The sequence below is a fragment of the Gordionus sp. m RMFG-2023 genome, chromosome 1 (genome assembly GCF_954871325.1).
Source record: "Gordionus sp. m RMFG-2023 chromosome 1, tfGorSpeb1-WG-v2, whole genome shotgun sequence".
NCBI classification, from domain to species: domain Eukaryota; kingdom Metazoa; phylum Nematomorpha; class Gordioida; order Chordodea; family Parachordodidae; genus Gordionus; species Gordionus sp. m RMFG-2023.
In genome coordinates this window covers 85,812,923-85,838,486 of record NC_088775.1, presented here as the reverse complement: position 1 = coordinate 85,838,486, position 25,564 = coordinate 85,812,923, and the positions used below count along the sequence as shown (strand labels likewise).

Here is a 25,564-nt window from a genome sequence, read left to right as displayed (position 1 = left end):
AAATTTTGTTAAACGTCTGAATTTCAACTTGAGCGTAGCTTACATTTATGTCATAATTTGATATTATAGAATACTCAATTTCAGTGAACACAAAGTTTTTTTTTCCAAATTTAATTATATTTATAATTAATAAAAGAATATTTACGAAATGGTAAACATAATATGAAATATTAATAATAATATTATTATTATATTATATATAGTATTAAATTTTTCCTTTTTTTAAAAAATATTTATGAGTGAATTTAAAAGACAATTTTATGAAAAATATATATAATAATATAAACTATAGGTAAATTAGAGTAATAAAAATTTTGCTAAGAAGTTAATAATCATAATTTTTTTTAAAAAAATAAATGGTATAACGATATAGCACTCACAGAAAAAATAAAATTTAAAAAAAAATTACAATTAAAATGAAAAACACGATTTACAAATAATAATTTTTAAAAATGTTTAAAATAAATTAAATTTATGATATTTTTATAGCGATATTTATAATAATATACAAAGTAAAATCTCAAAATTATAAATGGTGTATAATATTTTTTTACATATAACGCGTAAGAGATTCTGTGTAAATTTTTTGTTATCTTGAATTAAAAGAATAACATATGATTTTTAGTTTTAAAAAATGTTTTTCGAAATATATCAAGTGCTTGACATATTTCACAAATAAAGAATTTTTTTAAAGAGATATCAACAACTATGTCAATTAAAATTACATGAATACCCGCGGGCAACAAATGTGTTTTAAAAGTAATAAAAAGGCGCCAATTCTCTTTATAGCCCCATTGCACTTATATATATTTCATGATATAAAAAAATTGAGATATAGCCAGCCGGGACTTGCCTATAGGGTTGGTAATAGATTAGTAATAGCTCGTTTTGTGATTTAAGTTCGTGAGGAAAGATAGCCATACTGCAAACTGCGTAACTGTGCAATGAATGCGTGATTTTTTCTTGTCGAAAATTCAGAAATTTATAAGGTAGGAGGATCGGCGGCTGGGTAATGTAGCTGGTTAATACCATTATTATCGCCGAAAGCTTGATGGGTATTATTATCGGGATTGTAATGATTATTTGTGGGCATGGGTGGTACGTATTGATGATAGGGGTGGTAGGGATTATGATGATAAGGATTAACTATGGGATGATGGTGATGGTAAGACATAGACATGGCGGCAGCTGCCGCCATTGCAACCGGGTCGTGGTGCATCATAACGCGGTGCGGGGGAATTGGGTTAAAGGCATTGGTCAAGGATTCTTCCTCAGGGTTATTGTTACCATGGATGTGGTTGAGATTAAGATGAAGAGAGGGGGAGGAAGGTAAGGAGGCGGCGTTGTGTAACATGGGTAAAGTATTGTCAGCAGAGCCGGTGTTTATATCGGACGATAACGAATCTTATAGGTAAAACAACAACAAAATTTGTGATAAATTTATTGACGATACATTATCATATAATAAAACCTAATTATAATATTGCATTGGCGTCTTATAGCAATTTTTTAAACAGATTCAAGTATGTTCAAGCGGCGCAAACTTTGCCTCTTCGTAGTGACGTCATAACTATACCCTTATATTAAACCCATAATACTCTCAAAAAAAATAGGTTTCAATTGAATATTTAGAATTGTTTTATCATGTGATTAATAGTTGTATCTTATATATTTTTTAGCGAAAATGTGTTTTTGTAGTATAGCCTTTTTCGTTAATGGTATTTAGTATTACCACATTATAACAAATGCATTTACTATTGCAAATTATATTTATATATTTGCGATTATATAGAACTCAAAATGGCTATAAAAAGGAAACCTTCTTTTTTCCCAGTTTATTTTTACATGTAGACATTATATTCCCTAATATTTTGTACAAAATCCTAGACTGGGACGAATTTTGGGCCAAGAGTAATTGCACTTTAAATATAAGTTGTATGGCTTAAATCCGATTATTATAGCCAATATTAATATATAGTAATTTACTTTTTTTTAAAGTGGTCAATATGCAAAATTAAATTTAAAATGAAATCCTAAAAAACTTGGACTATTTTTGCATTTTTGTTTACGAAATTGTACTACAACTTTATTAAAACGCAAAACGCCTAAATTTGGAAGCACTAAAAAAGTAGCAACTATGATAATAAAAAGTAAGTCAACGCCCAATAATCTCTTCACCCGACCTAAAAATGGAACTTCGCACCGCTAAAAAAAACGTTTTCAATTTGAAATTTTAAACTGGCAACTCTGTGAATTTTTTATTGTAGGATAATTAAATTTTTGGCGATTGTTAAAGATTATATTTCCAATAGTAAATATTATCTTGAAAATTTCGGTTCGTTATAATCAAAATTATCTCATATTTGTCAAGATAAATCTCTCAAAATTTAATCTTCTTAAAAACTATTAAAACAAAATAAATATATTTGACATAAAAGTCATACTGAAAATTATTTCCAACAGCAACAGTCGGCATTATTATTGATAAATTTTTAATAACCATTTTCCTACGAAATAATTAAATCACGTTTTCATTATCCAAATTTATTGCTTATTAACTGTCATAATTTTATAAAATTAACAAACATCTTTTATTTCTCATCATAATAATTTAAATGTCTAAAAAAGAGCAGAAAAAAAGCAATTTCAATTTCCAGTAATGTGCTGTAACCACTTTCGATAAATCACAAGGTTATTTCCGTGTATGATAGAAAATTCTAGCATATCAATCAATTTTTAAAAAAATCTGTGATTCTTACAACTTTATACACCTCTACAACCATGAGAATGATTATGGGATCAAGGCAGAATGGCATCTTTTTGCAACTCATTTCGATAGTTTGGGGGGGGGGGGGCATCACTAAAAGGATAGCTGCTAGAGCAAGTCTGTAAGGTTCTTATGATAATCATATAGATTTATGTAATTATGCGAAAAATTAATATCCCGGGGATTACAATTATATATTCGTCAGCAACGTTGAATATTTAGGCATAGAAACCTCAATCGAAAAAAGATATTTAACAGCCAAACGAATTCCCTGAACACAAAAATTTCATGCATTTATTCGGATGAAAGAAAAAATTTTAAGCCCGACCCGGTCTGCATCTTTTCAAAAAATATTAGGCCCAACCCAGATATATCCAAACATTATTCATCTTTTTTTACATGTTTAAATTTTATGTTTTCTTTTTTATTTTAAAAAATTGAAAAAAAAATACTACATAACATATTTTAAATATAAATGATATTTAGATACGATTTTAGCCATACGACCAATACTCAAGGTGCTAAAATTCTTGGACCAATGTTTGTAACAGTCTATGATCTTGCACATAATGTCTATCTAAAATAAAATAACAGTTTTCTTTTTTAGAGCTATTTCAGGTTTTTGGTAATAGATAGACTTATTTTCAATATAATATATTTTATATATTATTAAAGGGCTATTATGAGCTACTTAAAATTAAATAGTGTATATTATGTAATTTTGGCGTTTCCAAATTCCAGGAAGTAAGCTAAGGGAATTAAAATTTTATATTTTTACTAGTTAGTATATATATTTACCATCATAAGAAATTTTAAAAAAAATTGAAGGGGAGTCGGGGATGAATCTTCAGTTGATTTGAATGTGGAATACAACTTATTAACATATATATATATTAACTTAAGCCAAAGCCTAACCTTGTGTTTTAATAGTTAAAAAAAAATTATTTTTTTTATTTCTTTATAAGTTTATATGGAGTCATTGGTATATCGAATTTGCCTGTTCTTGTAAATATTATTTTAAACTAATATGAACCACAACATACCCTAGACCCCCCCCCCTCCAAATATACTGTTAACCTTTAAGTCATTTATAATTTATACAAAAAATTTATGGAAGATTTAATGTAAATTTTATTAAGCTCTAAAGTTCATGGAAAAATTGTATGAAATTTATAGGGTAGGTATGTATTCCAAGCATGATGGGATTATATTTCCGGCAAAATCAGATTTTTAAATTTAAAAAAACGCGCTCAAAAATTGATTTAAAGTTGAAAAATAACACATTGCCGGGAAAAACACATTGACGCTAACAACAATATAAAATTTCTTTTTTAAAGTAATGACTGATTGAAAAATTTCAGGAAAAAAAGCGTTTTAATATAAAAAAAATGTAAAATAGCAAAAGGTCTTATAATAAGTGATAAAAACCTCCAATAATATGTAAAAGGGGAAAATCTCACTTAATAGTGCACCCCCTCCCCCGATCCTTAGCAAAATTTTCGCAATGCCATGTTTGGGGTAAGTTTTCGGTCTGAATCAAGGATGGTAAACTGAGCGTTCAAAAACAAGAAATCGCGGTAATGCCACCAGCTAAAATGTTTTAGCGGTAATACACTGGCGGATTTTAATCACGTAAATTGACATTTCGCGATAACTGACTATCTAAAAAAAGCTTTAGCGGAATACACACGACTATGCCGCTAATTAATGTGTATATATTTTTTTTAAACTCACCATGTCTCATATGCATTATATTTCCGGGGGAAGGCATTATAGAAGGATTTAAGGTTGTATCTGAATTGTAATAAGCGGCGGTGTTAGCACTCTCTGGACTATACGGCGCGGGTCCTATTATATGAAGGGGAAGGGGGGGGAATGTTTAAAAAATTTTTAAATTTTGTTTAAAAGTTTTATATAAAAAAAATGAACCTGCTCTATTTGATTGATCTATCATAGGTTGAACTATCCTTCGTCTCGCGTTTATAAACCTATTTTTTGATATTTTATAAATGAGATTAAATTGTTATCATATGTTCCGAATTAATGGTATTCGATTCCTTTAAACAAATCAAATAATTTACTATCCGTATTCGTACGAATGATAAAATTCGTTTCAATAAATCGAATACGAATCGTTTTTGCGATTATATATATTTCTCCAAAACATCGATAAAATATGTCCAAAAAAACAATCTCTTTCAAACAATAAATATTATACACAAATATATTCAAGCTACAAGACTGTATTTTAAGGCCCTTTTTGGTTAAAATATAAAATATTCCCGATTTTATCCACTCCCAGACATTCAAAACATGTTAGGTTCAAACTCGGTAAAAAAAAAAGAAGTCATATAAAAGGTTATTTATATATTTTTGGTTTAAATAAAAACATTTCACATTTGAACCAAAGCCGCCAGCATAATTAACATAATATTAGATATTGGCGAAAACTCTATAATTTTGTTCCAAAAAAGCATCTTAGTAAAAAAAATATACATATGGGCAAGGGCTAGGGTATAATCGTGGTTCTCGAAAGAAAAGAATGTGATAAGTCTGCATGTATGTAGTGATATTATCAGGCGCGTTTTTTCAAAAATTTTATTGTTAATATTAATTTATATTTGTTAATATTTATTCCTATCTCGTATATATATTTAATTACATTTATTTATCACATTCATCTACTAAGTTATTTTATCAATTAATTTGGATTTCAAGTTTTCCTTTGCGTAATTTACATATCATTTTCAAATTTTAGTGGCATATTATTTATCTAATTTTTTAGTCAAATAATAATTATCTCTGAAACTCCTTGTCCAGCAGGGAGAAGGAATTTCAAGCTTGCCCAACTAGATCGAGTCTCCGCCATCAAGCAGTAACAGAATTTATGGAGTTAGAAGAGCCGATTATTAATGCTATTAATGAAATATCATAATGGTTTGAAAGAAATATTTCCTCAGAAGCAAGAAAATTATTGGATTCAATACTTATTCCCAAATTTTTTTCCTCATTAAAATGAATGTATTATTTAATTATACAACTATTTTAGGTAATACTTTTCAAAAACATGATATTGACTTGATTAAGAAGATGAGAATAGCGGAGATCATTTTATTAGAACTCAAGGAAATTAGAGCTAATGTTGATGAAGAATTTCATATTTTATATGTTATTGTTGAGGTGTTTAATATTTGTCACCCTCAACTTGCAGCAAGCAAGCTCATTGTCAAAACTTTAATAAAGGATCAGTAGAAGAATATTATAAAACAAATGTCCCCTCTCTTAGATACATTTATAGCCCAAATAAATGAATCGTTTTTAATTCATCATGCAGCAGTTACAAATCCGCAGATATTACTTCCATATTAGCCATTCCAACCATTTTCAGAAGTTGATAGAAAAAAAAAATACTTGTTAGATTTTTACCATGATGATGTTAAAATATTTTATGATGTCATATTAGCTAAATAACTATGATTAAAAGATTAACTATGGTTGATATAGTCCCAAAAAATGCTATGGATGCTTTGCATTATTTCAAACACATTTTAGATTATATTCCAAATGTATTAAAATGGTTATATATATATATTAGCAACTCTTCCCATTAGTAAACTAATGAGAGAACATTCTCTTTTTTAAGAAGAATAACAGAGCTATGCAGAGGTACCATTTGCAGGACACGACTCAGATTTTTTTTTACAAATTTTTCGGCCGGGTTTTTTTAAAAAAATTTTCAGGCCCGAATTTTTTTAAAATAAATTATATTTATTTTTGATTTTTATAGCTAATAATGGGGTTAATGATGCTTACTACCTTAAGGTACTACCTATCAAATTTGAATTTTGTTTATTTTTCCTTTGGATAGGCACTACCAAATATATTTATAATATATATTTGGAAAATCGTGATTTTTGGAAAACATCTATGGCCTAGTCGGCAAGAGCTTCGCTTACTGATCCCATGGTTACAGGTTCGAATCCCGTAATGATTATGTTTTTTTTCTTATTCTAACTTGGTGGTTCCATCCTTGGGGGGATGATATATAGGAGGCCGGACTCGACCACGTGTTTCCATTATAATATATTATATAATAAGGGTCTTATTACATTTTAATAAATTTTGGTCGGTATTTAGCAAATTAGGTTGGTATTTAGAATATTTCCATACATTCACTTGGTAGTAAGCTTCATTAACCTAATAATGGCGCGATTTCAAATATTTGGTTTTAAAATATACCCAGCCCGGGTGTTTTTTAAAAAAAATTTCTTCCCCGACCCGGGTATTAAAAAAATTAAAATACGGTCCGGCTCGGGAGCCGGGCCTGCAAGTCTCTGAAAAACATACCTATGAAATATGACTTCTGAAAGTAGATTGAATGATTTGGATCTTTTGAATATTCATAGGCATTTAACGCCAAGCAAGGATGGACAATTGAAAAATTAGCTCAAAACATACAAAATACAATTATTCCTAAGAAACTTTTTGTGTATTAATTTATATTTCCAACATTTAGATTTTTTATACTTTATATATTTTAAAGGCTCAAAAAATTCAAATTTCAATTTTGGGTCATTTAAGTGATTCATATAGTGGTTATATTCACTTTATATTTTATAATTCACATTTATTTTATAGTTTTTCAATGCCGGTTTATTTATATAATTTTTTTGTTTTAAAATTATGTATTAGAAAAGTTATTAGTCCTAATAAATTTATGCTTAGTATTTTTAATTAACATTAATATTTCTTAAAAAATTTTATTATCCCCCCCCCCCGACCAAATTTGCGTACGCGTCTAGATATTATACATGGATTATAAAAGATTGTATAATTTCAAAAATGAAAAAATTGCTAACCAATTATTGACTTGCAAAATGGTTAAACCGGTATCTTGAGCTAATTGCTTTTTTTGTTCCTCGGATGGATATGGGTGCTATTGAATATGTATTTTATAAAATATTTAAAAAAATTATAAAGGCGGAATAAGGAATGAAAGAAATATAATATACAAATAAATAATCTCTTTTTTTTACGCTCAAATGTTGGAAAAGCCATGCTCTCATTATGTTAGTGGCCACTTTGGGAAATATTCCACGTTTTTTAGACCTCTTTTTGTTGCCTAACATTCCACCTCCGGACCCCTCGTTTCCAGCTAACCTATCGTCGTCGTCTTCGTCATCGCCGCATTCCGATCCCAAACTGTTTTCCATATGATCTCCTTGTAATATATATAATAATCAAATGTGAAAATCAGAAATTTTATTAGTGGATGTATGTGGTCTTTACAAATATAAATAATAAAATTTGAATTTATGATATATATATAGATATTAAATAGTACAAGAGCATAATATTTCAGAGCGGTTAAGCAAATTTATTAACAACTAAAACTTATGTTATTAATACCACCTACCCCGCAAAGTTCGAACAATTTTGCCCGAGAACTTTTGAACTACTCATAATTTCTATTGTAAAAAAAGTTAAAACCCCGTTTAAATGAAATCGGTTAAATGCGATAAGCTCAAATGAGCAAAAATAAATGTGTCATTTTGAAAATATGGCTTTGAAAAAAAAATGTTTCTCAAATCGGTTTAAGTTAGAAATATAGGATAAATGGGAAGAAAATGTTATATAATATCGGTTATTTGGGAATAAGGAGAATTGGAAATCAGGAGATCTATTTATATCAGAGACCTGCAGAAGTACCATTTGTACGGCCGGCCTGGATTTTTTTTTAAAATTTTTTCGGCCCGGGTTATTTTTCATAAAAAATTTTCAGGCCCGGCCCGGATTTTTTTAAATTATATTTTATTTATTTTTGATTTTGACAGCTAATAATGGCGATTTCAAATATAAAGTTTTAAAATATAAGGTCCCCGGATATTTTTTTTTAAAAAAATTCAGGACCGGCCAGGGTAAATTTAAAAAAATTAAAATATGGCACGACCCGGTCGGGCTTAGGGGCGGGCCTGCAGGTCTCTGATTTATATCAAATTTCCGGATTATTCACAATGTTCTGATAGACATGTTGAATGAATGAAATTTAAAAAGTCCAATTATTTATCATTCAAAAAAAAATATGAGAATAAAAGGATGGAATTTCACAAAGTAGGTATATAAAGCCAAAGTCTGCAAAGCTCCGCCCGTTTTGGGCAGTTAAGAAATTTCAAAATATTTTTGCTTGGCCCGACCCTTATAGTTTTTTTTTAATAAATATGCTAGGATTAGAAAAGAATCGAAAAAGTATAAATATTATTTTAAAAATAAAGATTGTAGTATAATAATTGGTTTTAAAAAAAAATTTAAAAGGCGAAAAAGTCTAATAAAATAGAATACCCTGATCTGACGAATTATCGTTGAGGTTGAAATTGGCTCCCAAGTTACTGCTCCCGCTGCTGTTGTTCCCTCCATTATTTCCACCCATATTTCCATTGTTGTAATTGGCGGCGCCGAACCCACCGACCATTGAATTATGATGGTTGAGAAGGGCGGCGTGTGGGTTGAGGTGATGGTAAGCGGGATGAGGGTGTTGGGGATGCGGGGCTCCGAAATAAGGGTTAAACATGGCCGGGTGCCCCATGCCGAACATCATGGGGTGGCGATTCGAATTGTCAGCCATGACGTTGGCGTAAGAGTCAAAATCATTGCCAACCACCAAGTCGTTGGCATGATGGCTACTAAAATTGGTCAAATTATCACCCGATTTTTCTGTCTCGTTTCCGGTATCGTGACTCATCTCGTACATGTTGTTGATATTCGCGCGGTTGAGATTACTAAGGTTGTTCAAACCCACCATTTTGCCGTGCAGGTAATTTTGGGAGCTGGCGTAGTAATCGTAATAAGCCCGATTTTTGTTGACGATATCTCCCAGGGCCGTTTCCTCGATTTCTCGTTCATTTTGTTGTTCTTTAAGCATAAATGAATTATTTTTGTCGTTTACATTGTCGATATTTTCGTTAATATCCAGTCTCGGGTGGGTAGGAAGAGGAGGGTGAACAGGCGGATAGCCGGCTAACATCATAACATGGTTGGCAGCAGCCGCGGCCGCCGCACCATAGTTATTCAAGTTATTGAAATTGCCTAGATTGGGAACGTTGTAAAATGAGGAAGGGACGTGATTAGACGTGGGTGGTGAGGCGCCCGAATTATGGTTATGATTGATGGTATTAGATGATCTGATGGGGTCATTATCGTGGGCGATGGTAGAATGAGGGAAATTGTTGGACATCGGGTTAAGATTGTGGGCGGCGTAGTCGAAATAAGCCACGGCAGCTGGGTGATGCGTGGGGTGATGGTAATAATAAGGATCGTAATTGTAGCCGTTTGGAGGTAGAGCGGGATAAAAATTGTTCTCGCTAACGCTACTATTATTCGTATCGTCGTTTTGTGGAGGGTGATTGATTTCGTTATCATTGAATTTATTGGCGACTTCGTGATGATTGGAGTGGTAATCGTTAGAGATATCCTCCACGGGCGTGTTTCCGGTGTTCCTCGTTACATTGCTACGGTTGTTACCACTAATCTTTTTCTTTTTGGCCCCTCCGCTTGGCGTCACGTATTGATGTAGCTGAGGAGGCGAGGAAGTATGATCGGAAGGGTCGCCATAAGTTAAGGGACCGTTGCTATTGCTACTGTCCTGCATGTTTTCAAGTTTCTAAATATTTATTCGATTATTATTTAAAAACTTTCAATATCTAAGAGTTATCTTTTAGGTTGGTAAATAAAAAATACTCTATCTAGTATCTACCAAAAAAAATATATAAATTTTATATTAAAAAAATAAAAATAACTTCGCAAGAATTTGTGGTTGACAAAAAATTGTTTTGTTGACTAAGTGATTTTTTATTGTTATGCCCGGTCAGGTTAGGTTTGGCGGTTTTAACCGAACCGTTATCATGGGTAACGGTCGAAGTGGGTGGGTAAGAGGAAGATGAGTCCATAATATTAACCGGTTGCGATTGAGACGCGGCGCCCGGCGAAGGGAAAGATGGCGGGTTGGCACTAGCGGTTCCGTTGTCCTCTATGACTAAATCGATCGGCATTTTGCCCTTCAAACAATTTATGTACCTCTGGCAAAAATTATCGCACAATTCGTGAACCTTCAGTGTTTGCAATGGAGGAGGGGGGGGGGAGGTAATAATATTTATTTATAGATATGATTTCAAAAAGTCAAATATATCACGATTATCTTAAATAATTTTAAAGCACGTGCGCGCCTCTCTGTAGTTTTAAAACCTAGTAGAATCTTTAAAAAATGGATACCTTCTTTTATCCTTGTGGATGGCTCAATTTTTTTTATAAAACTTAGATCCAAATTTTCTCCACCAGAAAAATCAGAATTTTTTCAAAAAGGTTTCAAAGGTTAAAATTATATATTTTTTTTAAAATACGTATTTTACGTTGATAAAAATTACAAGAAAAGAACAATAGACTTTTTCAAATAAAAATTGCAAATAAAAATAAATATTTCCCCGTTCGTTATAAACTAAAAATGATTGATTAATTTTTTTTCTTTATTCTTTTTTTTAAATTAAATATTTTAAAAAATATTCATTTTTTTTCTTAAACTTTTCTTTCTTTAATAATATTTTAATCAAAAAAAATTTATATATTTATTTTACTTTTTCTAATTCTAGGAGATGAAACCTCATCACTTGAATAGCTTGGATCATCTAAACGTTATATTAAAATTTAACAAAATAAATTTTTAATTTTTATTTTAAAGGTTGTGTCCAAAATCTCTTTATAAAAGGCAGAAGTTATAATTTTCTATAAATTTATTTGGGACATGTTTTTATTTTTACATCAGAAAAAGCTTTAAGTCATTAAAGTTTCGAAAGTTTGCTAATTTAAATTTTTGCAATTTTGGACACATCCTAAAGAAATGTCAAGGACTTCACTAGAATGGAACTTTTAGTAAGTTATATGAACGGAACAATCATTTCCAGATCATTCCGGTCGAATAATATATAATATAATCGGAAGCTTTTTCCACAGCTGATTTTTTTAAACGGTGAGTGAGAGGAAATAATATCAGCTGATAAAAAAAATTGAAATGGATGAAATCTGATCAAAATTTTGAAACTCCTTCTATGTCTTAAGAAACTCAACAACAAAAAAAGTTAGCTCGAACAATCCTCTAATAGTCGAATATAATAGAAGCTTTTTCCAGCGCAGCTGATAAAAAAAAATTTAAATGGATGAAATCTGATCAAAATTTTAAAACTCCATCTAATTGTCTTTAAGAAATTGAACAAATAAAAATGCTAGCTAGAACACTCCTCTAATAGTGGTATTGTCTTTATCGTGTTTATAGTAATTATATCTGCTTGGGTTAAACTCAAGATTGGATAATCTTTCTACCTAGTGTGGTTAAAGGACTCAATTTCGCCAATTTTTAAAAACGAGTCAACTAAAAATTTTAGCTAATCGTAAATTATGTTTAACGAATGGCAGAAAGGTTCGGATATCTATTGGAGAAATTTCGAGATTTAGGTAACAATATCTTGGCTAAAATCTTAATTTAGCCGATTTTTGTTAATGAGCTTTATCGAGCTGTCTAACAACACTGCTTTCTACGTTCACTTAGGTTATGAGAGTGAATGGGAGATTCCTACTAAAATTTCAAAGAAAATTGGTATGAGATGATATTAGTTTCGATGATGACCATTTAATTAATAGCAATTGGCATACCAGTTTTTTTAATTATAATAATAATTTAATGCAATCCTTACTTAATGATATTATTATATTGATAAAAAGATGATTTCTAAGCACTGAAGATCAAAATACATTTCAAGAACGTTCCCTAAATGGAACATTAAACCTTGTTTTTTTTGGCCGGAACTTAAGAAACATCTTATAAATTTAAAATTTTTTATTTACCAAAGAATCGATTTCGGAATTTGTCACGTAAAATGTTTTTTCAGATTGAAGCTATATTTTTTGTTTTTGTAAAAAAGTTAAAAATATAAATTTAATAAACATCACTGATAAATAAACAGATGGTCAAAGATGGCGTGAGATTTAGTAAGCAAATATTAAAGTGCCTTCAATTTGAGAATAGAGCCCCGCAAATTCAAATTTTTGGGCACCAGAGCCGTCAGTGTTATTAATCGCATTTTACTTGACCAACTCTGATAAGGTTTTAAAAGTTATTAGCCTTAAAAAAATCCATGCGCATTAACTTGAAGATTTAGATGAAATTGTGTTTTTTTAAGATAAATACTTATATGTACCCTATTTTAGAGCTAACCAAAAGTTGGGTGCTTTCTAGAATGTAAAGGCTTCAGTATAAGAGAGAGCCCTGATCTTACCTCTTAAGGTGCGGTCCGTTATAAAACTAGGAACTGGGTCGGAATCCACTTATAGACCCAATTGGTACCTCTACAGGACTCTGATATATATTATGATCATTTTATTAATATAAATTATAATTTCTATTTTTTTTAAAAAACAATTCTTTTAATAGATAGTATAATTGTTTTGCAACTTTTATTGTGTAAACAAAATCATTTATCAGCAATGTTTTTATCATTGCTCTTGCAGCAACTATTAGCACTGTTTGCTACGGCTGTTGCAGCTAATAGCACTGCGTTTACAGCAACTATTAGCACTACTTTTGATGCAATGAGCCCCCCATTCCATAGGGGCTTTTATAAACAAGGTTTTAATATTTATGAAAAAGATCATCCGATTCATCAGGACATATCTTCCTTAAAAAAATCATTTTTTAAATTCTTATCTTGGGAAATTGATATGTTATATTTTTATCAATATTTCCTCAAAAAAACCAAATAACAGTTTTTTCTTCCTTTCGCTTTTTTAAGGTAATGGTGAAGATTAGTTTACAATATATTCCATTCTAACACTGCTCCCTTAATATATTAGAAGATATCCAATAAGAACAACAGCTGATATATGAATGTTTTATAAGGCCAATCGGGCTCGGCCAACTTGTGTGGCTCTAATTCAGAATCATGTAGAACTTTGAACCACCCTCCTCACCCTCTAGCATTCTAATAGATAAATATGATTATCATAAGAGACAAGTGATATTTATCTGTTAAAATCTTGAGAAAAGACAAAAGAGTGAGGAATAAAACAATAAAAGAATGATGGTGAGAAAATGTGATATAGGGATAAAAGTCGTAGGATCTGGTAACCCTAGCGTAAATGCCTAATTGTATATACTCTAGAGACCTTTTTATAGGCAAACCTATTTTACCTTGATAGGATTAATAATATAAGGATTTATAAAATAATATAAAAATGATTCATTTAACTTGTTTGGCAAAAATAGCGATATCTTCGGCGAAAGATTCGGACGAACAAATGTCGCTTACGTTGTTATTGGCTGAGACAGTGTCCCTGGGTGTACACGTGGCTAGTTCGCATTTTTCGAAAATGAGCGCTAATAGAGGGTACAAAGGATGCCTTTTAAAATATAGAACAATTTGAAAAAAAATTCTTTTTTAGTCATTCATTCAATAATCATATAAAATTTTTGATTATATTTCCTCATAACAAACCGTCAAAACCAGTCTAAGTGTGCGCGATCCGAGCCCGACCGAATATATTCGTTTTCTCTTAACATGTTAACACCAATTGTTGGCTCTATCGGTTTTAGACCAAATTACGTTGTCATAAAAACCGTGCTCGGTACCGACGATTTAGGAAGACACGTGTCTATCTCACTGATCATTAGCTAAGATGCTTTCTCAGCAAGCTCATCCCCTCTCTCCCCCAACTTTTTCCCCCTTTAGACACAAGAGAATTTCTGAAATTATGATCATATTTCACTTCTTTTTTTTAAAAAAATCAGCTGATATAATTTTAAAAAAATCGTTTTTTCCTCGTGGACGTCAAAAAACATTATTAGGTTGGGAAAAAAGCGGCGTTTAATAAAATATAAAATAAGTTAGCTAAGACGACATCTTATCCAATAAATTATGCGCGCGATTCGATTATTAATAAAAAAAATAGAAAGGAAAATCGATAAAAAATTAATTTTATTTTTTTTAAATGAGAAAAGGAAGATGGTAAAACAAAACCGTGTCAATAATATTCATTTATTCTCTTTTTTTTTACATAACATTCCTTTTTTATGGTGTGTAACTCAAATCAATCAATCAATCAATCAAAAAGACATCATGAAAAGAAAAAAATAATATAATATGTGAAAAAATTAAAGTATCCATCAATCAATCAATCATCTGTGATTTAAAAAAAAAGAGGCACACATTTTTAATTATAATGTATATAACAAAACAAAAAATATGGAAAATATTATAATGATTATCTCATCTCATCATATGATATCTATAATTCCATATTTTATTTTGTATGGAATAAAAAAAACCTCATCTATTTGCCCTTCCCATTTCCCCAAGCTTTTTATTTAACTTTAAGTGGACAGGGAGAAAAGAAACGATCTTTCATTCCACGAAGAAGAAAAAACATGAAAAATAATTGTTATAAATAGTGATTGAAGAATAAAGCACCTCGTGGTCTAGTTTAATTTATTTTTTTTAAGGTGGAATCAATAAGATATTGATGCCAAATAAAAAATTGATTGCATCCTATTGTAATAGGTCCATGCTAACTGGAGATAGTGGCAGCCAGGACGGCAGCACTTTGCCGCAAAATTATATTCTTTGTGGATCAAAAAGTGAATCTTTGCTTAATGTCACAAAACGAGGAAAGGCTTCTTAAGGGTACCAATGTTGCTAAATGAATGAATGATGCTTAATATCAAATATTATATTGCATAAAATTACTAATTCATATTCTTTTACGCTACTTATTCGCAACTCTCATTTTAAAAATGGCGAACATAGTTCGTTATTTTATGATTTTGTTTTTTCTTAAAAACTTAAATAAATTGGCGTTTTTTAAAGGGTCGAATAAAATTATTTTTCGCATCGGGTAGATAAATAGCGTTAAAGTGTTAAATCCTACATGTCAGTCATATTTTTTTAGATCGTGCATGTTCCCAAAATAAATATCTTTTCCAATTCCATCTGTTTATTTTTCAAAAAGAATAATATTCACCTATGCCACCCTTTTGGCGATATAGGCTTAAATAATTACCCTACAAACCTCGGGGATTGCTTGGTCATCTTTTGATGAAAATGGCTTTAATAATTGCTTAAATCAGGGATTTCTTTGCCATCTTTTGGCGAAAGAGGCCTAAATAATTATTTACAATCCTTGGGGATTGCTATGCCATCTTTTATCGAAATAAGGAAAACAGATAAATTATTTAAACCTTAGTTAGTACTTGAAAAGATTATTTTTATTTTTATATAAAAAAATTTTAGGAAAAAGAGACGCATTTAAAATTTAACAAGAACGGATTGAATGAAAATTTTAAAATCAAAATCCGGAACGACCAGTCTCCGTCAGATCGATTCGATATTTGACATGTATGTGCGGAGCTCTTGATAATGTCTGTCTGGATTAGAATAACCGCGATGAATCTCAAAACGATGTCAGAGCTGATTTATAACGGCAAGCCGTTTTAATCGTATCACTCTCAATATCACAATAAATGTTTCCTATTTTAATTAATTAAATTTTATATTTTGCGCATCGCGACGAAGAGCGATGTCACTAGCGGTTACTATAAACGAAACCTCATAGACGTCCATTGCTACTCGCTTTAAATTCAATGTAGATGAATGACGTAGCAATCTAAATTTTACAAATTTGATGTGTTGTGACATATTTTTGAAATATTAATAAAAAATACCATAAATCTCATCACTCACTATGTAAATATTATATAGAGAATATACATTTTTACCAAAAAATTTATATATCAATCATGCAAATTTTATTTTTTTTTATATTATATAAAATAAAATAATAAAGCATTTGCATTATATCCTTCGGTAGCTCAGTTGGTAGAGCGGTGGACTGTAGATTTTAAAAATAGTCATCCATAGGTCGCTGGTTCAAATCCGGCCCGAAGGAATTTTTATATTTTTTTTTAAATCTGGATTAATTTTTTAGATAATTTGTAATTTAAATTGTAGATGTCATAACAAGAGGTATCTTTAGTTTTTAAATGTCCCATAATGGTATCCCGGCACGTAAAAAAAATTACGGGAGTTTGTCTGGTCCTACCCGTGGACCGAGATTTGTTCACATAGTAAAAGATTTTATCATATGTTCCACATTTTTGCTTTTCTATCCTCTAGGAGTTCATTTTTTCATAAAAATAGCATATGATCCGAATTACAGAAGTTGTCTTGGCTGGTTAAACATGACCCGTTATATATTTTTGAATGAATTTCCGGCAATCACATTTTTAATATCTATGTCTAATATTCCCCCAATGTAAGATGCTTAATATCTTCTCTTCTATGCCTATCAATTTCTTACTAAAAATAGTGGTGTCAAACGACTAGAACTGAGCCAATTTTTAAAAACGGCTAATTCAATATTTTAGTCATAATATGGTCTAATCCTTGATTTCCCGCTAATAGATGTCCAAACCTTTGTGCCATCTATGAGCTAAATCTTTAGGACTTGCGTAATATTTTTCTGGCTAAAATATCAAGTTAGCCGTTCTTAGAAATTAGCTCAAATCGAGCCGTTTAACACCGCTACTAAAAACAACCGTTTTATAAATCAATTGTATTTAATATCTGTAATTGAATATATATAATTGGAACTAAATAACTTGTCTAATATTTTTTTTTATGAATTTACAATATTTATTTAATAGATTTAAATGTTTTAAAAGTTAGACAGCTCTTGAAATACAAAGAAATAAGCATGATTATAATTCATTTCCAAATAACTAAAAATAGAAATATAAGACTTGAAATTCAAAAATATATGTCAAAATTTTAATGCCCGGGCTTGCCACGAGATTTGCGAGGCCCTGTCTAATTTTTTATGTATAAATTGTCAGGCACTCGGATGGGTCCGGTCCGCTAAATCATTTGCCAGACCCGGCCGGTTATAAATTTATTTTTAAATATTCGGGCCAGGTTTTGCATACAAAAAAAAAGTATAAAATTTGTTTTAATTTTTTTTTAAATTTTATTCAATTGTCCAGTTGAATCGTAAATAAAAAAAATAAATAATTATAATAATCTTTGTAAATATTACGATTCCATAATAATTAGTTAATTCTCAAAGTTTATTTAAAATAACTTCTATTTTTTTTGTAACAATTGACTATTTACGAAAATCTATGAGAAAAAAAACTTGAATAATAAATCAAAGCATTGTGTAGAGTTTGAAATGTATAAAAAAAAATAAAATAAAAAATTAGTTGCTACTTACTATGGTAGTTTAGTTATCGAAGTGGAAGTTAATGCAAAGAAAAGGTTTTATACATTCAAGTTTCTCGAGTTTCAAAAATTACAAATGACAATGAAGAGGGGAAAATAATTAAAAATTGTATAAGAATGTTTTTTTTGGTAACAAAAAAAACAAAAATCTATGTTTTTTTATCTCTACCATTTGTGAGCCCTCATTTAAAACGGCTCGATTTAAGGCCATTTTTAATAAATGGTTAACTCAATCGCCAAGATATTGAGTGAACTGTTTTTTTTAAATCGGCTTAAATCGAGCCATTTTAGCGTTTGATGGGAGTCCGGACAGGCCCGAAAATTCATCTATAAAATTGGAGTCCAGTGTGGCCCGAACTATTTTTCCCTAAACCGCTTCGACCGTCACATGGTATAATTTTAGGAATACGGGCCGGGGCAGGTATAAAAAATAAAAAACCATGACCGGGCCAAAAATGTCTTTTATTTATAAATAAATTGAAATTACAAATCAAATTAACCATTTAAAAATTAGGTGATGGATCTAATTTAACATTTCGTTCGCTATTCAGATTTGCGATTTCTCTTCGAAAACCATTCACAAATTACAGCAAAAAATTATAGTAAAATCAACTTAGAAACTCGGGCGGGACTCGAAAATAAATCCGGGTCGCTCAAAATCGGATTATTATGAAAATCCGGGTTGGGTCTAAAAAAATTGATCTCCATCCGTAGTAGTGTTGTTATACGGCTCGATTTAGCAAATTTTAAATTAAGATAGCCAAAATAAAATTAGGCAAGCCTTGAAATTTCCTTAATAATGGATGTCCAAACCTTTCTGCATGAGCAAAATATTCAGGCTTTGCGTTAATATTTTATTTTATTACAATATTGGGATAGCCGTTTAATACCATTATTCTTGTAGGTATATGAACAAATAAAATATGGTTAAATGTTCATATAAAATTGATTATCTTTGAGCACCATTATCATACTACCAATGACATATAATAATACCTAGACTGACTATGCATTCATTATAAGTGTACATCAATGAAAACAGTTGATGATACCATTTTGATTACCCATATCATTATTAAAAATTTTAAACGAGAGGCCATTTTATTCCTATATCCGATGCAAACTCTAGAATTGCCTGATCATCGAGATGAGGAAGCAAGTTATCAATTTTATCGTAGTTTTTAACATGAGAATAATTACTATATGGATTGTCAAAGCAGACCCAGCTGATTTGCATTCAAAGACCCTTTAAAATGCATTATTATGAATGCATCATCAGTCGAGGTATTATTATATGTCATTGCATACTACTAATGTTAATGTCAGAAAAATTGATAAAGAAATGGTATTAATTTTTTTTTCAAATTGATTAAATAATAAATGAAAAAAATATATTTAAAATTTAATTTATAAAATGTGTGTAAAGCCAGAATCAGATATAAAAAAAATTTAGGCTAAAACTAGAATATCGAAAATATTACGAGATTCGCAAACTTTATAGAGAATAAAATATATAAGCATATTTTAATATAAAACATGTCCAAAGTATAATTCTAGAAAATTTTTGAAATTTCAAAAAAATTTAACATGTGATATCATTAAAATTTAAAAACTTTTGGAAATTTTTAAAAAAGATTTTGGACTTAAATGAGCATTATCAACTAATTGTGATTAGGGTTGTATTGATATCACTTATTGAAGGTCGATCACATAGCCTTTCTTCGAATTTTAATAGCTGTCTGATAATGCGTTTTTTTTAAAAAAAGTAGCGCTTATAAGGAGTATTAACAATTTAATTATTTTACGCCAAAGTCTATATATTTGAGTTGTTAAACGGCTCGATTTGAGCGGATTTTTAAAAACAGCTAACTCAATATTTTATCCATAATAATATTTCACAAGCCTGAAGATTTTGGTCATAGGTGGCACAAAGTTTTGAACATCTATTAACAATTGAGACTTTTAGTAAATATTTTCTTAGAACCGTTATATAGAAAAGTGTATCCTTACCTACTTTTCTGAAATAGAATGCTTTATTCAGAATTAAGGATAAAAATTAAGAATAGGACTCAAACTTACTAATCTCATTCATTCAAATATTTGCATAACTCTGTTAACCTTGATATCATTTATTTATACACATAAATTTTTTATAAAATGTAATATGTATAAAAGGCAAGGATTGTTTCTTGGTGCGCCTTGTTTTTTTTTAAAAACTTATCCCCGTTTAAATCAGGGTTAAACAGATTTTGAATTAGGACACCTCATTTTTTTAGTTTTGTTTTTTAAGTGTGTGTGTGTGTGCGTGCATTAAATAAATAGGGAGTCACAAAGATACGTTAGATAGGTAAATCTAAATAGCGTCTTTTAAAAAAAATGCTGTTTAGACTTTAGACTCAAACGACTATTTAGCGAATAGAATAAACTAGTACACGACCAAAGAGCTGTTTTTTTTTAAAAAAGAGCGTTTTACAATATTAAAAACATTCTAAACAATAATACGTAAAAAAATTTGCAAAATATATATATAATAGTATAGTTAGCAGAAAGGCTTCTGAAAAAGTCCTAGTCAAAATATCTAAAGATTTATCAGTATCTTAAAAATTAGCCGTTTTAAACTCAAGTTTATGCCGACAAAATATAACTTTGGCCTCGGGGTTTTTTCTTAAAAAAATAGAAATTCAAATTTGGAAGAAACTAATATAAATTAAAACGCGTCATAATATTAGCAGATTTTCTGCGACAGGCCCCTGAAGATTAAGCTGAATTAGCCTAAATCTAGCCATTACTTAACTATAGTAACCAGTGGTTTGGCATAAAAAAAGAGCAAAAATCTTTTTATAAATAAATATATTTTTTTTGTAATTTTCATACATACAAAAGGAAAATTTTTCAAAGAACGAAATCACAAAATTTTTTTAAAAAAAACTAATAATGATTTTTAAATTTCCACGGAATAGCAGCTATAATAAACCGCACTCTCGAAGGTTAAAGAAGACACATTAAAATAATTGGTAAATTGGTAAAAAAAAAATGGTGAGAAATTTTTATAGCATTCTTTTTTGGTAAATTAATTCATTTTATTTAATTTACTAATACAAATCTATTTCATTTCTTATATGATATAATTTAATTATTATATTAAATATTGTATATCGAGAAGTCCAGTATATCAAGCAAAGAAGATACCTTTTATAAAGTCAAGAAATAATAAATTAAAAAATCAATATTTAAAAAAAAAAAAATAGCGAATCTTATTTGTGTCAGATTAAAAAAAAATCACTTAACCGTACAGCCGATTTCCAAAACCAGCGAAAACAAGTTTTTAACCGACCGAAGATTTGATTAGATAATATTGTTCAATCATGGAGAAAGCGAGGGAAAGAAATTAATGTTAAAAAAAGAGTGAAAATAAACCTTGATCGTGCGTTTTTTTTTTTAAAAAAACCATGGCCGGACACAGAAAATAACTTATATAGTTATACAATTACAAGTTATATCATTAAAAAGTATGAATCTAATACCTTTAAAAATTACTTATATCTAGACCTGTGCGCCGACAAAATATCGGCGGCCGGCGCAATTTTTAAAAAATCTAATCGACGGCCGGCGGCGCGCCAATTTTTAGTTGCCGTTAATAAAATCGGCGTATATATAAATTTTTATAAAATAAATTTTTTTAATTGCTTATTAATTTTTTTAAAAAAATAAATAAATATACACTATTCTACAGATATCTCGACATTTTATTTAATATTCATTTAATAGAAAACTTATTATATCCAAAATTTTCGTAATTTTATAATTATCATGTATGAAAATTATTTTATTTAAATTTCTGGGACATAATGATGATCTCTTAAAATTTAACGTCAATCCTGCGGTAGAGAAAACTCTTTTACTAGGTGTGCTAGTCGCCGGAATGCAAAGAATTTTTTTGGCGAGCCTGGAAAAATTGGGAAGTTCACTCTTCTTTTCTCTCCAAAAATTTAGAACGTCCATATCTTATGAATGTCGTTTTACAAGAAAATTGTGACAATCTTGTTCTAAGTCACCTAACTTGGAATCATAATTTATATTTGTTGATTGTTTATTTGCCAATTTTGTCAAATAACTTGAATTTAATAATTCATCCTCATTAGTTATATTTACTTCCTGATTATCATCATTCTCTATAAGTTTAAGATGTTTTATTATAAATTCTGAAGATGAGCAATATTGCTCTATTAAATACTTTGACACAATTATCAATTTTTAAAATCTTGGATCTAAAAGAGAAGCCAATACCTAGATAAATTTAAATAAAAAATAAAAGAATATACTTATATAATATTACTTGCAGATTACAAACCTTTAGCATATTTTCCTTATGTGATGAACTGTCACTATCAATTACTATTAAATGTGTTTCAATTTCACTTCTAAAAAGTAACGCCAAATTTAAAGTAGGTCATTTTTTGTACTGAAAGAAATTCGACAGTTTTTTTAAATTTTGAAAGAAATGCTAATAGTTCTTCTACTAGATCAGATTTATAATTTGATAATTTGAGAAAGTGCTTCCCAATTTTTTTCAAAACCTTATTAATTAAACTCTTATTTAATCTAGATATGCTTTCTAGCATAATTAATATACTATGCCAACGTGTTGGGATATTTAATTTTAAGGTTTTCATATTCGTGGAATTATTGTTATTATTATCATTGGAATTGCCAATTTGAAAACTGATATCCGGGTATGGATCAATGCTGTCATGATCTAACATGTTTGATGTTAAATCTATTGAACTTAGGCATTTTCTTTGATATTCCTCGAATTCAAATTCAACCTCTGCAGTTTTATATCTTAGAGCAGTAATAATTACTCTAATTCTTTTGCAAAAAATTTCCAGACTATAAATTTTTTATTATCCAGAGTTAGGATACTAAAATTATTTATAGAATTATTAAAGTAGATGCATCCATTTTAAAAATATGTAAAATTATGGTAACTTTTGGAATTTTAGATTTTTGATTGATTGAATTCTATAATGACGTCAATATAATTAGGATTTTAAAATAGTAGAAAATAAAAATTCATTAAAATCCTGACTGACTATAAAAAATTACAAGAGTGATGTTGACCAATTATTAGAATAAAAAGGTAGAAAGAAATTTCTGCGCCGTCCATGCGCCGCCGTTCTTAAGGCCGGCCGGCGCACAGGTCTACCTATATCTTACATTCAATACATAGGTTACATTTCCCGAAAAAATGCTTAGTTACCACTTATAAGCAGAGTTATTATAAGATACTTTTCAGATGTATCTCTAGACACCAATACGTGGCCTAAAAAGTATCAGGATAGAGATTTTCAAAATACGTTTAAGAAACCTTTTTTATTATAATCATGTAAAGTATGCATAATGCCAAAATTGAAAATCTATTTTTAAAACTCAGAGAATTTAACCAAACTATTTATTCGGTTTGTATATAAAAAATATAATTTAAATGGTAAATTAGTATTATTGGAAGGCTTTTATCAAATAAAACATTCTCACATTTTATATTTTCTATCCAAGGACATCTCAATTATACCCCAATTCTAGCCGTTCTAAAAAAACGCCCCTTCAAATGGTGCGTTGGATGGTACGATAATGGTACGTAACCTTATGAATTATGCCTTAATATTAGGATAATCTTTAAATATAGTTTTTTCAAAAAATAAATAATCAAACTCATTCTTAAAATAATCAGTCAAAATTTTATGGGTGTTGAAATTTATATCCTTAATCTACTCTTAGGGGATAATAAAAATATATTATATTATAGTCTTCTTTTCTACAATTAGTATCATTTGGAAAACTTTGAAAAGCTCATTTACTAATCGCCGTGTTTGAACCAGTTCAATCAAAAATGATGTTGTGCTGATTTCCTCATCGACCACATTAATAATCTATTATGTTAAATAAAACTAAACTCGGACCAGGATATTTAATAAAATTAAATACGAAAAATATTATTTAAAAAATGTATCTTGATAAGATACAGATACAACATATCAAAAGTAAATAGCTGTTCCTAAAAGATGAAAACTAGTCAAATTCAAACAACAACTAGAAATATATCTCTATATTTTATATTAAAACATTACGAATCGGGTTTAACAACCACGCTTACAGAGTTGTTAAAGTAGCGCGCTATCTTTTTTGGTAGCTATAGCTAATAGCCGCTACTTTTTTTAAATTATTTAATTTTTTAGCGCGCTACTTTTTTTAAAAGTAGCTAAGTAGCGCGCTACTTCGCTACTTTTAAAAATATAATGAATGTAAGTATAAACATAAAAATTTAAATATAATATCATAATTAATTATAATTTATTATTTAATTTTGAAATTTAAATATGTTTTCAATTTTTAATTTATATTTTCAATCTGTGTTAATAATCTAAAATGGCATCATCCATGGATATCCAAATCCTTGAAAGTGATTCAGATATGGAAGATTCAATGGAAGAAAATGTACTTAATAGCTCTAATAACGTTTTTCCATTCCCTAAATTTGAAAAATTTTTTAAAATAAATATTAAAACAAAATCTGGATTCAAATTCATGTGCTTAAAATGTAAAAAAAATATATCATCAAATCAATCGAGTAGCTATAACCTGAAGAAACACCTAAAGGTAAATTGTTATTTTTACATTATAATAATATTTATTTTATTAGGCTGTTCACGCCAATTGCTATAAGGAAATAGAGAAACATATAAAAAATTTTGGTATAGGAGAATCTTCATTCAAAAAGACAAATACTATCCACACCAAATTAACCAATAATAAACATGCCAATATTTCACAAAAATTGGCTGATAAAGTTATTGTTGATTTTATTATTGACACAGTTCAGCCAGTGTCTTTAGTTGATAATCCATCATTTACTCTGATGATTAAAACTTTATCCCCTGGCACAACAGTTTATGTCGCCAGACACTTATGAATAAAATAGCCGACAACTTCAAAGTGATGAAAGATGCTCTAATAGTAGAGTTATCAGATATATCTTATGTATGTACCATAGCAGATAGTTGGACACATAACAGAAGGTAAAAACTTATTTATATTTATAAATTGATCTGATTAAATATTTTTAGAGCTTATTTGGGAATCACAGGCCATTGGTTAGACCCTAGGACTTTAAAAAGAAGATCTGTTTTTTGAAATTAAAGATGATACGGGACATGAGTTTCTTGAGGCCATCCCATCTACCAATCTTCAGCTTCAACTATCCAACAATGAATTTACCCATGCCATCGGCATTCGTCTAAATTGTTCCATCACTCACCCCCACATCTGCTCAGGGTGCAACTCCTCAGTTGACTCGAAGGGTATACATAGTTTACATTGTCGCTCCTGCAATGGACGATTCATCAGACACAAGCAATGTAATACAATCATCCAACATGCTCTGAAATCCGCCCAAATTCCTTCCACGTTAGAACCACAGGGTCTTTTT

General features: G+C 29.6%; 1 protein-coding gene and 1 non-coding gene across 4 annotated transcripts in view; one reads left to right on the top strand and one right to left on the bottom strand.

Moving 5' to 3' along the window:
• Nucleotides 1–254: 254 nt before the first annotated feature.
• Nucleotides 255–25,564, bottom strand: part of LOC135931035 (GATA zinc finger domain-containing protein 14-like) — a 44,827-nt gene continuing 19,517 nt past the window's right edge. Inside the window, exons 3-12 of one of the 3 annotated variants that reach the window (XM_065467896.1) lie at nucleotides 14,056–14,206; nucleotides 12,656–12,706; nucleotides 11,392–11,442; nucleotides 10,561–10,869; nucleotides 9,107–10,424; nucleotides 7,804–7,988; nucleotides 7,627–7,703; nucleotides 4,697–4,755; nucleotides 4,502–4,615; nucleotides 256–1,404 (exon numbers count right to left, since the gene is read on the bottom strand). In XM_065467896.1, coding sequence (XP_065323968.1) covers nucleotides 983–1,404; nucleotides 4,502–4,615; nucleotides 4,697–4,755; nucleotides 7,627–7,703; nucleotides 7,804–7,988; nucleotides 9,107–10,424; nucleotides 10,561–10,869; nucleotides 11,392–11,442; nucleotides 12,656–12,706; nucleotides 14,056–14,206 — 2,737 coding nt within the window. In that variant the 3' untranslated portion in view covers nucleotides 256–982. Of the gene's footprint in view, nucleotides 1,405–4,501; nucleotides 4,616–4,696; nucleotides 4,756–7,626; nucleotides 7,704–7,803; nucleotides 7,989–9,106; nucleotides 10,425–10,560; nucleotides 10,870–11,391; nucleotides 11,443–12,655; nucleotides 12,707–14,055; nucleotides 14,207–25,564 lie in introns of all 3 variants that reach the window. The other 2 variants (XM_065467897.1, XM_065467898.1) reach the window with 2 other exon arrangements.
• Nucleotides 16,660–16,747, top strand: Trnay-gua (transfer RNA tyrosine (anticodon GUA)). Its single transcript is given in 2 exon segments — nucleotides 16,660–16,696; nucleotides 16,712–16,747. It is a non-coding gene; the product is annotated as a tRNA-Tyr (tRNA).